We start from the raw sequence: 15,771 nt of genomic DNA on the forward strand, positions 1-15,771 counted from the left end.
GCAGTCATCAGCAATGGCATTTAACCCTTTATTTTTCAGTCCATTCTGACTCTCTTTTTCCCCACCGGGATTAACCCATAGATTGCGTCCTAGTGATTACAGAGTTCACTTTTTGCGTTGCATTTCAGGAGAAGGGGTTTGGCTGACTGGTCCCATTGTGATCAGAAGCTGCAAATATGTGAAGGGTCTTCCATGTGCCCAGTTCCCGGTTAATCCGCCTTCATTCCCTTTGTACAGGTTTCTTAAAACGAGATTTTCTTTCCATACTTTGGGTACAAATCACACTGGGGCAATTTGTCCTTTAAAAAAAAGGAAGTAGTTTAGCTTCAAGGAACTTAATACAGAAAATCCTTCCGTCTTCAAAGTAGAAAATAGATTTTTATTTTCCACATGAAGTCTGCAAGTGCCTGGCTACGGGAGAAGGGAGGAAGATTCCCAATGGTCTAGTGCACCCGGAATTGAAGCTGTATTAGTGCAGTCCCCACTGTGTCACCGGGCTGATGCTGCCATCTATGTGATTCAAGGCTGGCAGAGGGAGTGCGAGGGAGCGCAGAGCGGTTTGATGGACCGAATGAAGAGTTTCAGTGGGGATGTAAGAGTGTGCGATGGAGAGGGGGAGAGCTCTGAGTTATTGCGCCGAGGGGCTGCCAACGATTAATTGCAACGATGGATATCGAAGGGAGGGAAACAAATAAATGTGATGTGATAGAACAGTCTCGAGAAATGCATTGGTATCTCCGAGTTTTAGCGCTGTGACTGGGTGCTGGTGGTGGGCTTAACTTGACTCTTGTACCAAATACCGTGTGGATCCGCAACAAAAGTTCTGAGCTGTCGACTGGGGGCAAACTTCAATCACAGACAATGGCATAGTTCTCAAGCGAGAAACTCTTACATCAACCACAAGAAAAATGCCTGTTATGAAAGGCTTGTTAGCGCCTCAGAATACCTTTTTGGACACCATAGCAACGCGGTTTGATGGAACACGTAAGTCTGTAAGAGACAGAACACTGAAAGAGAATGCATTTGCTGGTTTTCCCATGGTTTTGGCGAAGGAGGGGGGGGGTATTGATTTGAGTTTGTGATGGATGAGGGACAATGCCTGGGCAAGCGTCCGATTAGCACCCAACCTAGAACCAGGGACCCTCCGCATTTTGCAATGATCTGATTCTCAGCGTCTGTTTGGTAATTCGGACTTTATTCGCGCAGTTGGGTGACACCAGCGTTTTATCAGTCACTTTCTATAAACTCTGCAGCATCAGCTGAAATCTCGGCTAGGTGTGATGTAAAATAATACACTGACCTCAGAAATTGGAAAATAAACTCCCTTTGTTTGTTGCTTGCTTGTGGTCTCCAGGGAGACGCTAGGTGGTAAACAGCTTTGGAGATATTCAAGACTGCGTTTTTAACGTTGCATTTAGAGGGCACCCTTTAAACATTCAGTCACAAAGCGAGGGGATTGACACGAAGTAATTGTCCACAAAAATACAACAGGACATTTAAGGGGTGGGGGGGGGGGGGTGGCATTAATTAAAAGTTGTTCCATCCCCCAGAATCTTTCCTGTTGAATTGAGAGATGTAAGGTTAGGGATTATAAAACCATCAGAGGTCCAGAGGAGACTCGGCCAGCTCCTTCCACTTGCGGCAATGTTAACTGGGTCCACTCAGGACTTTTGAAACACAATGTAACACACTGGATCGTTTCAGCACTCGGGACAGTTCCCTCTCTGAACGTAGCGACCTGCTCTGATCCAGGTGGGTGGAAAGGGCTTCATTTACCCCGGAACACCAACGAGAGAATTTCTTACACAATTCCCTTAATCTTTCCAGTTTCCATTTATTTTATTAATTCATTATCCCTCATTGTCGATTTATTGATTTCGATTCACCGTAATAAATAAACTCTCAAACCTCGTCCATGCAAGTGCAAAAAATTGCACAAGTCCCAGCATGTGCACTATTGAAAGTAACCATCGCACTTTCATGTCTAAACTCCACAAAGTGACCACTTAGAATTGTTAAATGGGTTCAGCTAACTTTGCTCTTTTTTGTGTGTCCAATACAAATTCGCGATTCAACGCTATTTTCCCGAAAATTGTACGCTCTTGAAGTCCTTGTTTAAGTTCAGAGATATTAATATTTAGCGTTGGTGAAAAAATCTTCCAATTTGCTTAACATAAATTAAATCAAATTCTCGTTCATGTTTTTAGCTGAAGGATAAAGAGTTTTTGATTCTATCCGGGCTGCCTCTGAGAACCTTTTTCTCTATCTGGAAAATAGCACATTGTGCTTTTCCGTCTCTTCATTCAGGAATGGGCATCGTAGAAATGATGACAAAGAATTCATCGATTGTCCAATTGTGCCTCATATTCTGGAGCTATCTAATCTAATTTGATTTTGCTGCTTTTTCCCTGTAGCTTTTCTAATAGGAAGCAAGTTGACTGCATGTTGTGCATTGCCTTTGTTCCAATTTTAGTCCCTGTTCTTCCTTCCTAAAGGCACTGACTACCATTAAAGTATGCATCCTGGCTACTTTTGTATATCTCACCCAATTAGTCAATAGCTAGAAGTTCTGCACCAGGGCTTGAGCACAAAAATCCAGGCTGGCTCTCCAGTGCATTGTGATGGGAGCCCTGCATTGTTGAAGACATCTTTCTTTTCAGATAATATGTTAAACCAAGGCCCCAGCTGCCTGCTGAAGTGGGTGTAAAAGATCCCATGGCACTATTTTGAAAAAGTACAGGGGAGTCATCCCTGGCATCCTAGCCAATGCTTACCCCTCAAGCAAAAATGTCACAGTTTATCTACTTATTATTGCATTGCTGTTTGTGGGTGTTTGTTGTCTGCAAATTGGCTGCTGCATTTTCTTTATTTTATTATGGGACATGTGTGTTGCTGGCTGACCAGCATTTATTGACCATCCCTAATTGTCCTTGGAAGTCAGTTAAGAGTCAACCACATTGCTGCGGCTCTGGAGTCATGTAGGTCAGACCAGGTAAGAATGGCAGGTTTCCTTCCCTAAAGTACATTAGTGAACCAGATGTCTTTTTTTTCCGATAATCAACAATAGTTTCACGATCATTAGTAGATTCTTAATTCCAGATAGTTTTAATTGAATTCAAATTCTGCCATCTGCCATGGCGGGATTCAAACCCAGGTCTCCAGAGCATTAGCCTGGCTTTCTGGATGACAAGTACAGTGACAATAGTACTATGCCACCGCCTTCCCCATTTCTTATACTATAACAGTGGCTACACTTCAAATGTGCTTCAATGGCTTTAAAGATGTCCAGTGATCATAAAAAGGGTTGGATAAATGCACGTCTTTCATTTCTTTCCTAATAATTAGCATTGTCAGTCTATTGCCAGTGTATTGCCAGCATTGCTGTCAACTTGCTTCCTATTAGAAAAGCTACAGGGAAAAAGCAGCAAAACCAAACTGGACACTGCTTTGACTTAACTAACAGACTTAAACTAACATCCACACACATGCACACAAGGTGACTTGTGGTTTAGAGTGTTCTGTAATGTTGTAAAACAGGGAGATGGTAGAATAATGATACTGTTTATGTACTAGTAATCCGGAGGCTGGGTGAAAGCTCCAGAGTCATGAATTCAAATCATGCCACAGCAGCTTGAGAAATTTAAATTCAGTTGATAAATCTGGAATAAACTATTAATCTCATTTATCATGAGCCAGTGGATTGTTGTTAAAAACCCACCTGGTTCACTGATGTCTTTCAGGGGTGGAAATCTGCCATCCTTACCCGGGCTGGCCTACATGTGACTACAGCCCCGCATCAATGTTGTTGTCTCTTGACTGCTCTTTGCAATCGCCTGACAAGCCAGTCAGCTATATCAACTGCTGCAGGTAAAAAGCACTGTGGGTGTGCCTATACCATATGGACTGCAGCAGTTCATGAAAGCGGCTCACCACCAGGTTCTCAAGGGCACTCGGGGACAGGCAACAAATGTTGGCCTCACCAGCATTTCTCACGTCCCAAAAATAAGTTTAAAAATACAGGAATCCATGAAGAGTTCAGGAGGTATCTGGGAGGTGTGATATCACGCTTTGGAGCTCAATACTGACACCACAAGATGGTTAGACAAGGATTCATGCCTGTAATTTTTTTTTCATCCTTGCATGTTCCCAAACTGCAAAACCTCGAAGGGGGAATCTCAGTTTATAATCGTGGGATAAGGGAGACAGGTGTGATGGTAAGGGAGCTCTGGTGGTAGGGCTGGGAGGATGTGTGGGGACAAGAAGGTTACATATCATAGAAAAATGAATTCATCCATAATTTGAGATGTCTGATTAATTCACTGAATCCTAAGGTGTATCTCTTTCTTCATTTTTGTTTTGTTTTCTTTGTAGCTTATATACAGATTTAGACATTTTTACTTCCTTTTCATTCCAGTGGTGGGCAGTTGAATTACATGACCTGAACTGAAGTAATAATCAACTACATCATTCACATGGAAGTGTTGTTTTACATTGTGTTGTTAAAGCAATATTGAGTTCTATTTTGTAGTTCACTGCAGGGGGATAATTAGGCATGCACTATATACCTCACAGGGAAACAAACTGCACTGGAGCTTTGTGTATATATATATTTAATGTCCCTTTTGACTCAAAATCTTGCTTCCATCAATGTTCATTTTGTTGCTTATTGGATTAAGCTGTATAATCAGAACGGGCAGCCCTAAAAAAATTAATTAGAATTTTACCAAAATTGTCTTTTCAACTGTAGTCACTGTAAAGGTTTGCCAGTTTAATTTGCAGAATAAATTCTGATGGATTCAAGAGAGCAAGTTGTCAAGAATGTGAAGCAGTTTGGTCAAGAAGTAATATGAGATCCTGTTAATATCTAGCTTATAAAGTGACTCTAATTAAAATGACAGTGTTCTTTGAACTCAGATCACAATAAGGATACTTGTTTTTGATTTTGCATAATAACGATCCAGGAATGGATTTATATGCTACCAACTAGATTTCCATTAACTCCTGTCTAAGCAATTTTTAATCTAACATGCAATAATTTGTCTATTCACTGGATCTGTAACAGTTCCCTGCATTATACCAGTGAGACATCTGTGATCTTAGACCTATATATCATAGTTTGGTGTGCCTATTCACTTTAGAATTTGTGGGGGAAAAAGTGGTGAGGGAACCATAACGAATGGCCAGAAAATGGAAGAACAAAGAACAATACAGCGCAGGAACAGGCCCTTCGGTCCTCCAAGCCGGTGCTGATCACGTTAACCTGAATAATCAACTGCTTATATCCTTCTATTCTCTGCTTGTTCATATGTCTATCAAGAAAACAAACAGAGGTTCTTTGTGTTCAGTTTCAGCATTTTTCCAAATTTATGAAAAGAAGATATTAAACATAATTAATTTTTGAATAGAATAAAGTCCCATGTTTAACACACAGTCCATTTTTGGCCATGATTTTTTAACCTTAAAAAAAAGTGGCATCCATTCAAAATGTATCCCCTCCTCACTTTAGTTTTCAAAGTGGTGCCATTAATTATTTGACATTGTTCTGTTGCTGGTGCCAAAATGAGAAATGTCATGGTTCAGTACAATGAAATAGGATAAAGACACAATGCAGGTTCCAGGTGCATGTAGTGAATTTGGCAAGATACCTAAAAAAAACTTAGAGTAGACCCTGCAAAGAAACATGTTGGAAAGCTATCAGACAGCAATACATATGGAGCTGAAGAACAGCTTGCCAGTACTGGCTGATGAAAGTAAGGGAGGCAATGGTCCAGTGGTATTATCACAAGACTATTAATGCAGAAATGTTCTGGGGACCCAGGTTCAAGTCCCGCCAGGGCCGATGGTAGAATTTGAATTCAATAAAAATTAGCTGGAATTAAGAATCTACTAATGACTGAAACTATTGTCGAATATCAGGAAAAGCCCATCTGATTCATTAATTTCCCTTAGGGATGGAAATCTGCCATCCTTACCCAGCCTACAGTGACTCCAGTGCCACAGCAATGTAGTTGACTCTCAACTTCCCTCCAAGTGCAGCTAGGGATAGGCAATAAATGCTGGTCAGCCAGCGATGCCCAACGAATGAATACAAAAGGAAGTATTGATGGGGCAAATAGAGGAAAGAACAACATTGGTTAGTGAATTGCCAACCAGAAGGTATAAATTTAAGATCAGCATCTTAAGTGAGAGATTAAGGGGAAGCATTATGCAGGAAAATGTTAGGACATTCAATGCCCAACCAGAAAAAATGATGGAAGCTGAATCCATAATATGTTTAAAGGAAGTGAATGAACATGTGAATAAAGCTCTTACAAAAGTCAGTAAGTATGCAGGTCAGTGAGATGGGACTAAATCAATTGGCCTGTTAGGTTTAATGAGTTAAAGAGCTTTTGTGCTGTTAAAATCTATGGTTTAAGAATGAATTGGGTCAACTTAATCAAATTCCGAGGCGGCTATGTTTCTATCTAACAAAGAGGGCACATTGTTTAAGATGCTCAAGAACTGGAAGGGAAGTTCCTGCAGTATGGTGACCTGTCAGATAATGCTCCATTATCCTACAGGAACTTGCTGCTAAATTTAAAGTGAATGTAAAAGTGAAGTGAAACAGTGCAAATATCATACCAATCATGCACTGGCAAGGTCTATTTGTGACATACTTATTTGGAAATCTTATAGTTTACCCTGGATGAACACAGTGGGAAATATTTTACTATGGACTTTGGGGACCCTGATGTCAGACTAACATGTGAAATCCACCCCCCTGCCCCCACCCATCCTACACCCCCCCATTCCCCAATGCCGCAGTTGCCTCCTGTGGAACCAGCTTGGCATGTCCACAGCAGATGGCTTCCCAATTGATGGCTCCTGCTACTGCTGGCCCAATTAGAGAGTTGTCAGCCCTAGAGCCTCTGCAACTCCACCTGAGGCATGTCAGAGGCACTGAGGGGCATCTCAAAATGGATACCCTGAGACATGCCATCTCCACAAAGTTGTGGCTTCCCCAGGTGATGGGGGAAATGCCAGTTGTCCTGTGAAATGATCACTAATTGGGGCCTTAATTTCCTTCATGGAGCTGGACAGCCTGCTCCTGGATCTGGAAAACATCCCGAGGCTGGTAAATTTTAATCCATAGTTTTCCCCATTTTCCAATAGAGATGGGAATTGGCATCCACAACTCATTGGTCATACAACAATCCCCACCAGGTAATTGGGCTTTGCATGGGGAAATACCTAACAATATGTTTTTTTTATTCATTCATGGGACATGGGTATCGCCAGCTGGGCAGCACTTATTGCCCATCACTAAATGCCCTTGTTCAGAGGGAAGTTGAGACACTGCTGTGGCTCCAGAGTCACGTATAGACCAGATCAGGTAACGATAGCAGATTTCTTTCCCTAAAGGACATTAATGAACCAGGTGAGGTTTTACAACGATCAAAAATCTTAATTCCAAATATTTTTATTAAATTTAAATCCCACCAACTGCCTTGGGGGGATTCGAATCCGGGTCCCCAGAACATTTGCTGAGTTTCTGGATTAATTGTCTAGCAATAGTACGATTAGACCATCACCCCTCTGACTAATCCAGCATTCCAGCAGTGACACCGTCACGTCTGCTATCCTGGCTTCCTTTCGGAAAGTCATCTTCTGTCTGGACTAATTGTTGGATAAAGTGGGGAACGTTCATCTGAGTTCACAGATGCAACCGTATAGGAACTCATGGAATCTCTTGTGCAGCCCCGACTATGTAACATCCATCTGTATGTTCTCTTCCTCTTCCACACACATCATGACAATTCCCATCAGGAAACCATTCCAGATTTATAATTATTTTTGGGACCATTCATTTGTGACAGTTTGGTAAAGACCTCATGAGAAACCGAGTGCCAAGAACTGGGAAAGATTTAAAATACTAGCCATCATTTTGGCCTCTCTTCCAGGGTATGTACAGTTATTTAAACACCAGTTTTAAATAGATCTGATAGCATTTATGGAAAGAGAGCAGAACCAACATTTCAATTCGGGATGACCCTTCATCAGGGCTGAAGGGAAGGAAAATCAGATAAGATTTATACCATTGTTCCTTGATTTATTCCGATAAATCTTGTCTGATTTTCTTTGCCTTCAGCTCTGATAAAGGGTCATCAAGACAGGCTCCATTCTCTCTTCACTGATGCTGTCAGACTTGCTGTGTTTCTCCAGCATTTCCTGTTTTAGTTTCAAATTCCAGCATCTGCATTATTTTGCCTTTAGCTTTAGATAGGTAATCATTATCGTTCGTGTTCTACACATCAAAATGGGAGGAAATGGGGTAAAGAACTGACAGGCCCATAAATTTAAATAAAGTAGCCCTTGCTGATCCCATTTTGGTGGATAAAAGCCTGGTGATTCCTGATGGGAGACGGACAGTCATGCATTTTCTGATTGTAGCCACTGAAAAACCACCCAAATTGGGCAATATTTATTGTCTGGGCTAGTATGTTGCTCAACTCACTTCCCATGAGAATACAAACCATAGTTCTGAATATATAGACGTACAGGCAATTTCTTAGCAACTGGGACCAGGGTTCAAATCCAGCCATGGCAGTTGGTGAAATTTGAATTCAGTAAAAATCTGGAATTAAAAGCCTAATGATGCCCATGAAACCATTGTTGATTGTCGGAAAAAACCATCTGGTTCACTGATGTCCTTGAGGGAAGGAAATCTGCCATCCTTACCTGGTCTAGCCTAATGTAGCTCCAGAGACACAATAATGAGGCTGACTCCTAAAATGCCCAGGGATGAAGAATAAATGGTGGCCCAGCCAGCAACACCTACATCCCATGACCAAATATTTCAAAAATCTCTGTACTTGGCATTTACAGGCACTACGATTCCGGTTATTTACAGGCCTGTTGTAATTTTATTATCCAGCCAAGGCTGATGTGTGGAATACAATAAGACTATAAGATGTAGGAGCAGAATTAGGCCATTTGGCCCATTGAGTCTGCTCCACCATTCAATCATGGCCGATATGATTCTCATCCCCAATCTCCCGCCTTCTCCCCATAACCCTTGATCCCCTTATTAATCAAGAGCATATCTATCTCTGTCTTAAAGATAGTCAGTGACCTGGCCTCCATAGCCCTCTGTGGCAATAAATTTCACAGATGCACCACCCTCTGGTGAAGAAATTCCTCCCTATCTCAGTTTTAAGGGAGAGCCCCTTCACTCTGAGGTTGTGCCATCAAGCTGTAGACTCTCCCACTAGCGGAAACATTCTCTGCACGTCCACTCTATCTAGGGCTCTCAGTATTCTGTAAGTTTCAATTAGATCCCACTCATCCATCGAGGATAGACCCAGACTCCCTAACTACTCCCCACATGACAAACGCTTCATTCCTGGGATCATTCTTGTGAACCGCTTCTGGACCTCCTCCAAGGCCAGCACATCCTTCCTTAGGTATGGGGCCAAAAGCTGCTCACAGTATTCCAAATGGGGTCTGACTAGAGCCTTATACAGCCTCAGCAGTACATCCCTGCTCTTGTATTCTAGCCCTCTCAAAATGAATGCTAACATTGAATTTAATCTTACAATATCAACTGATGCTATCATTTTAAACTTACTCAGCAATTCCTGTCTCTTGTTTTTAAAAGAAACATGGTTTACACATCATTTTTTGAGTATCACATAATGAATTTTACTAATTTTCATTATGTTGCCTCTGCCCTCATCAACTTCTATTGGCTTCCTATCTCTTAATGCATCCACTTATAAATTGTTTTTAATGTTTTCAAATTTCTCTGGTACCTCACTCCACTGTGTCTATGCAATCTTCATAAGAAGTCTCACAACACCAGGTTAAAGTCCAACAGGTTTATTTGTTAGCACAAGCTTTCGGAGTGTCACTCCTTCTTCAGGTGAGTGAAGAGTTGTGTTCACAAACCCTTAGCATAAAAGGTTACAGGCCAACTGCTGGAAAATGGGATTAGAATCACAGAATCATAGAATTACAGACTCTCCATAGTGCAAAATGGGGCTATTCAGCCCATTGAATTTACACTGACTCCGGAAGAGCATCTTACTCAGGCTCAGCCCCCACCCTAAACCCACACAATTACTCCACTAATCTCTAGCCTTTAACCTACACACCTTGGACACTAAGGGACAATTTAGCACGGCTGATCCACCTAACCTGCACATCTTTGGACTGTGAAAGGAAACCGGAGCACCCAGAGGAATCCCACGCAGACACGGGGAGAATGCGCAAACTCCGCACAAGCAGTCACCCAAAGCTGGAATTGAACCCGTGTCCCTGACACTTTGAGGGAGTAGTGCTAACCACTGTGACATCGTGCTGTCCCATACATAGGTTTTTTGATGGCTGGCACAGACACGATGGGCTGAAGGACCTCTTTCTGTACTGTAAAACTGTATGGGGGCAATCTTACCCCGTCATCCCGTTGGTTGATTGGTGGGAGGTGGTCAGGTTGGTAAGATCAGGCAAAAGGTGAAAAATCAGGATCGCAGCTGATTTTTCACTTCTTGCGATCTTACCAGCCCAGTTTTGACAGCAAAATCAGCCTCACACCCATAATGCGAAGCTGATTTCAATATTCATGATTTAATTTAAATATAATTAGTGACTCCCGGACGCTATCGTCCAAGCTCACTTCCATTTACCTGCTAGCTGGTTGAGATCCTCACCAGCGAGGATCACAGATGCCCCCCCTCAACAAGGACCAGGTGTGATGCCCTCACTGGTGAGAATGGAGGCCATTGATGCCCCCAGGATGGTTGGGGGGCAGGGCTCTTTGGGTAGTGCTAGCCTGGCACTGCCAGCCTGGCATCCTGGCATTGCCCACTGGCCACACTGCCAATGTCCACCAGCCACCCTGGGCAAATTGGGTAAAGGCAGAGACTGTGTACACTCTAATAGGCAAACAAATTATCTTCTCATTGGCTTGGACTGCAAGTTCAAGTAAGGTAATTGGTTTCCATGTGAATCCAACTAAAATAGCAATTATTTTGTATTCAGTCTCCTGTACTTAATGTCCAATCTCCTGTAAATCACTGTTAATGATTATCTGAAAGCCTCACTTAAGTGTAACTGCATGAAATTGCATAGTCTTCCATTTCTGTTGCTTCTCTTCCCGCATATATTGATGCGCAAAGCAGACTTTCATCTGTTTTCATCGTGAGACCTTTCCTGGAACAAATCATTAGCCTATCGCTAGAGGCTAATACATTGAGGGGGGGCCAATCCACATCAAGTGTGGATGACCAGGAGTCTCTCTTGCTCTTACAGTCAGCCATTGGTAGGTGGAAGGATTTTGCAGGTTGATATTCAACCTGTTTGACCATGTTCCAAACGCAGTTTCTCTGGTCATCAGGTCCTGGGGTGGGACTCAAACCCGAAGCTTCTGGCTCAGAGGCCTGGATGCAACCCAGGGACCATTAGACCTCCTCTTCCATTGCTAGAACGTGATAAACCAAAACAAGTTGTAAGATACACCGGATGACAAGAGACATTTCAGTAATTTAACAACAAAGAGATCCAGGTAAAGGGAAGCTGATGACATCCCATGTGACTGTTCTCGCAACTCCTTTGCTCAAACCAAGAGTGCCATTTGACTAATTATCCCATAAAAAGTACTATTTAGAGAAACTGGATAAATCATTGATTTTTGTTGATTCATTCGTGGAATATGGACATCACTGGCTGGCCAGCATTTATTGCCCATCCCTAACTGCCCTTGCGAAGGTGATGGTGAGCTATCTTCTTGAATCGCTGCAGTCCACATGCTGTGGGTTGACCCATAATACCATCAGAGTGGGAATTCCAGGATTTGACCCAGTGACAGTGAAGGAATGGCAATTTCCAAATCAGGATAAAGTTAAAGTTTATTTATTAGTCACAAGTTGGCATACCTTAACACTGCAATAAAGTTACTGTAAAAATCCCTTAGTCGCCACATCCTGGCACCTGTTCAGGTACACTGAGGGAAAATTTAGCATAGTCAATGTATCTAACCAGCACATCATTTGGACTGTGGGAGGAAACCCACACAGACACAGGGAGAATATGCAGACTCCACACAGACGGTGACCCAAGCTGGGAATCGAACACAGGACCCTGGAGCTGTGAGGCAGCAGTGCTGACCGCTGTGCCATGGTGAGTGGCTTGGAGGGGCACTTATGGCTGGTGGTGTTCCCATGTATCTGCTACCCTTGCCCTTCTAGATGGAAGTGGTTGTGGGTTTGGGAGGTGCTGCATAAGGGTCTTTGGCGAGTTGCTGCAGTGCACCTTGTGTGTAGTACACACTGCTGCTACTGAACGTCGGTGGTGAAGGAGTGAATGTTCGTGGATGTGTAATAAAGTTGAAAAAGAAAACTGCAGTAAAGCAAGAAAATAAGTATGAGATTTTCAGTCAGTTGTTTGTTACATTAGAGACAGCAAGCTCAAATCAGCCTGTGACTGCACACCGATTATATTGTGCCCATTTGTATCTACATGACTGCCTTTTAACTATAGCCGTAACAAACATTTTACTTGCTGTGTCTGATGATCAGACAGTGCATTATTTTTGCCTTTTAATAATATAATTGGATTAATTGCACTGAAAAATATTTTGATCAACAGATGTTTTGATCTGACATTAAAATCTCTCTTCCTTGAAGTTAAGTGGCTGAGTGGTAGAAAAGAAGCAATTTTGTCCATTTATAGTCTATGTGCAAATCTCTGGCAAATACTGTAAGGTGCATAAAGAATAGGCTTTGTTAACCACAATCTTTATAGGATGCACTCAATATTTCAGCTCCTGGGCATTTTGTTCTCTTCATTCGTGGGACATGGGCATCGCTGCTGGCCAGCATTTATTGCCCATCCCTAGTTGCCCTTGTTCAGAGGGCAGTTGAGAGTCAATCACATTGGTGTGGCTCTGGAGTCACATGTAGGCCAGGCCAGGTAAGGGCAGCAGATTTCCTTCCCTAAAGAACATGAGTGAACCAGATGGGTTTTTCCCAACAATCGACAACGGTTTCATGGTCATCAGTAGATTCTTGATTCCAGATAATTTTTATTGAATTCAAATTCCACCACCTGCTCTGGTGGGATTTGAACCTTGGTCCCCAGAGCATTAGCTGAATTTCTGGATTAATAGTCCAGCGATAAAGGCCATCACCTCCCCGCAATAGCCCTTTGTGCGATATTGATGCAATGAAATAAGTGCAGTCTGTCAAAAAGGACATTGACAGTGTATGGACTTTCTCGGTGCCTAGTGACCGATTATAACATGAACCATAGAGAAATATGACAGAGGCAACTATTGGCATGGGGACGATGAAAGTGGAATCTGAAGATCCCGCTAATGAACCTGAACACACTGAACTAGATGAGGTTCATGGCACGTTTTGTCATTCTTGGTTGGACTAATGAATACTGACTTCAACACATTAAGCTGAGCTGCTTTTTACATTCTATAAAAAGGAACGGCCTGTGATACAGAGACCAGCCGCAACCTGAGGGGAAAAGTTAATGCAACGTCATTTCCTTCGCTTTTAACATTTGTTTTGCGGAGAAATAAAGGTGAAGGGTAAAACAAAACAGAGAACAGGACTTATCAGGGTGAATGTTCCCAGTCCACCTGCCACGGGACTCGCAGCTTGCAAGGCGTGGACCTTGGAAAGATCCGTTGACCTCGGGCGGGATTTTACAGTTTCGAAACGGGCGCAGCTGGAAAATCCCACCCATCAATGTTGAAGAGTGAAAGAGATGATGTAAATGAGGAGGTAGTGATTAGGTGACACCAAGTTTAGGTTTATAAACCTTCACATTGTTTGGGTGGGTGCGTGTCCAGCCTGAAATTGTGTGAGAAGATATCAGATGCGCATCCTGACGTTATCAAGCACATGCAATGTTTTGGTTGGTAGATCATAGGATTATAGAATCCTGCAGCTCAGTAGGAGGCCATTTGGCCCATCGAATCTGCACCGACCACAATCCTACCCAGATCCTATCTCCATAACTCCTTGCTTTACCCTAACTAGTCCCCCTGACACTAAGGAGTAATTTAGCATGGCCAATCCACCTAAACTGCACATCTTTGGACTGTGGCAGGAAGCCAGAGAACCCAGAGGAAACCCACACAGACATGGGGAGAAAGTTCCACACACACAGAGAGTGGCCCAAGCTGGCAATCGAACCCGGGTCCCTGGTGCTGTGAGGCAGCAGTGCCAACTACCGTGCCACCCAGATGGGCCAGACTCAGAAATGCAGTTAGCAACAATCAAGCAGACAATTTAAACCATTAAGCGACCAACTGGACACAATTTTACATGGCCTGGTTGCTTTTACGCATCCATTGGACTGATGGCTTTTATGCTTTATTTTCAACTACAATCCAGCAAGGATGGGATGTTAGAATTGAAAGAAGATTTTAAACAGGTCTCTGGGGACTGAAGTTTGTGTTTGAATGTGCTGCTTCAACCCTGTTTGCATAGTTTTTTCCATCGCAATTTTATTTTTTTACGAGTCTGCAGCTCCAAGACAGCTCCACAGCAGCTGTCTCCCTGAAGGAGCACATTGGAACCACCAACCCCCACCCTCCCTTTTCCTGGCTCCCATTCTCTGCCCACCTGCCCCGGCAGCACTGAGGCTTTGCCAGCGCCTGTTTCACGCTGGCTGTCTGTTAATTGGCCAACCAGTGTGAAATGGCATTCTGAGGCTGACCCCAGTGACCGCAGATGGAAGCACATTTTGTGATCACTTCCAAGCCTGTCGTGTTTGCCCACCTAGTGGACAAAATGTTCAGACCCGGGAGGCAGCAGGAGACAGGAATGCCTGGATAAGGAAAGGAGTTGCCTGGTTTGAGGACTGCCACTGAATGGTGAGCCTTGAATTCATAAAAGACTCAAGGTAAGACGAGGCCTATAGGATGGTATAGGATATACCTTTAATACATAATCCCATTCTCAATGCCGCAGGTGTAATCCGAATTCTCTGACCTTGTGTTATTTTACTCACGTTATTTGATTTATTATTGTCACATGTATTAACTAAAGTAAAGTTTATTTAGTAGCCACAAGTAGATTTACATTTACTGTGAAAATCTGCTCATCACCACACTCTGGCGCCTGTTCGGGTACACTGAGGGAGAATTTAGCATGGTCTATGCACCTAACCACCATGTCTTTCAGACTGTGGAGGAAACCGGAGCACCCGGAGGAAACCCGCACAGACACGGAGAGAACGTGCAAACTCCGCACAGACAGTGACCCGAGAATTGAACCCAGGTCTCTGGCGCTGTAAGGCAGCAGTGCTAACCACTGTGCCACTGTGCTGCCCAATAGTATACAGTGGAAAGTATTGTTTCTTGCGCTACACAGGCAAAGCATACCGTACATAGAGAAGGAAAAGAGAGAGTGCAGAATGTAGTGTTACAGTCATAGCTAGGGTGTAGAGAAAGCTTAACTTAATGCGAGATAGGTCCATTCAGAAGCCAGATGGCAGCAGGGAAGAAGCTGTTTTTGAGTCAGTTGGTATGCCTGTGACTGGAATTCTCTGACCACGCCTGTGGCTGGGATTCTCCAGCCCGGCTACAGTGAGTGGAGTTTTGGCTGAGTGCCAAGTTCTCATTGGTAGTGGTGGTGAGGGGTGTGACATTGGAGAATTCCAGCTATAAATTGGATGTCTGGTTTTCACACAGCCTAAGAAATCATGTCAGCACTATGATAAGTTAAAAATGGAATTTCACTTACAGAAGTCATGGGACACCCGCTTCCCAGAGGC

General features: G+C 43.1%; 1 protein-coding gene across 1 annotated transcript in view; it reads left to right on the forward strand.

The window, feature by feature from the left end:
- Positions 1-908: 908 nt before the first annotated feature.
- Positions 909-15,771, forward strand: part of LOC145359312 (voltage-gated delayed rectifier potassium channel KCNH4-like) — a 187,060-nt gene continuing 172,197 nt past the window's right edge. The window contains exon 1 of the mRNA XM_080213902.1: positions 909-984. Within this exon, the coding sequence (XP_080070028.1) occupies positions 909-984 (76 nt within the window). The remainder of the gene's footprint in view (positions 985-15,771) is intronic.

This window comes from Carcharhinus amblyrhynchos, chromosome 27 (assembly GCF_965287045.1).
Source record: "Carcharhinus amblyrhynchos chromosome 27, sCarAmb.v2.hapA, whole genome shotgun sequence".
Lineage (NCBI taxonomy): Eukaryota > Metazoa > Chordata > Chondrichthyes > Carcharhiniformes > Carcharhinidae > Carcharhinus > Carcharhinus amblyrhynchos.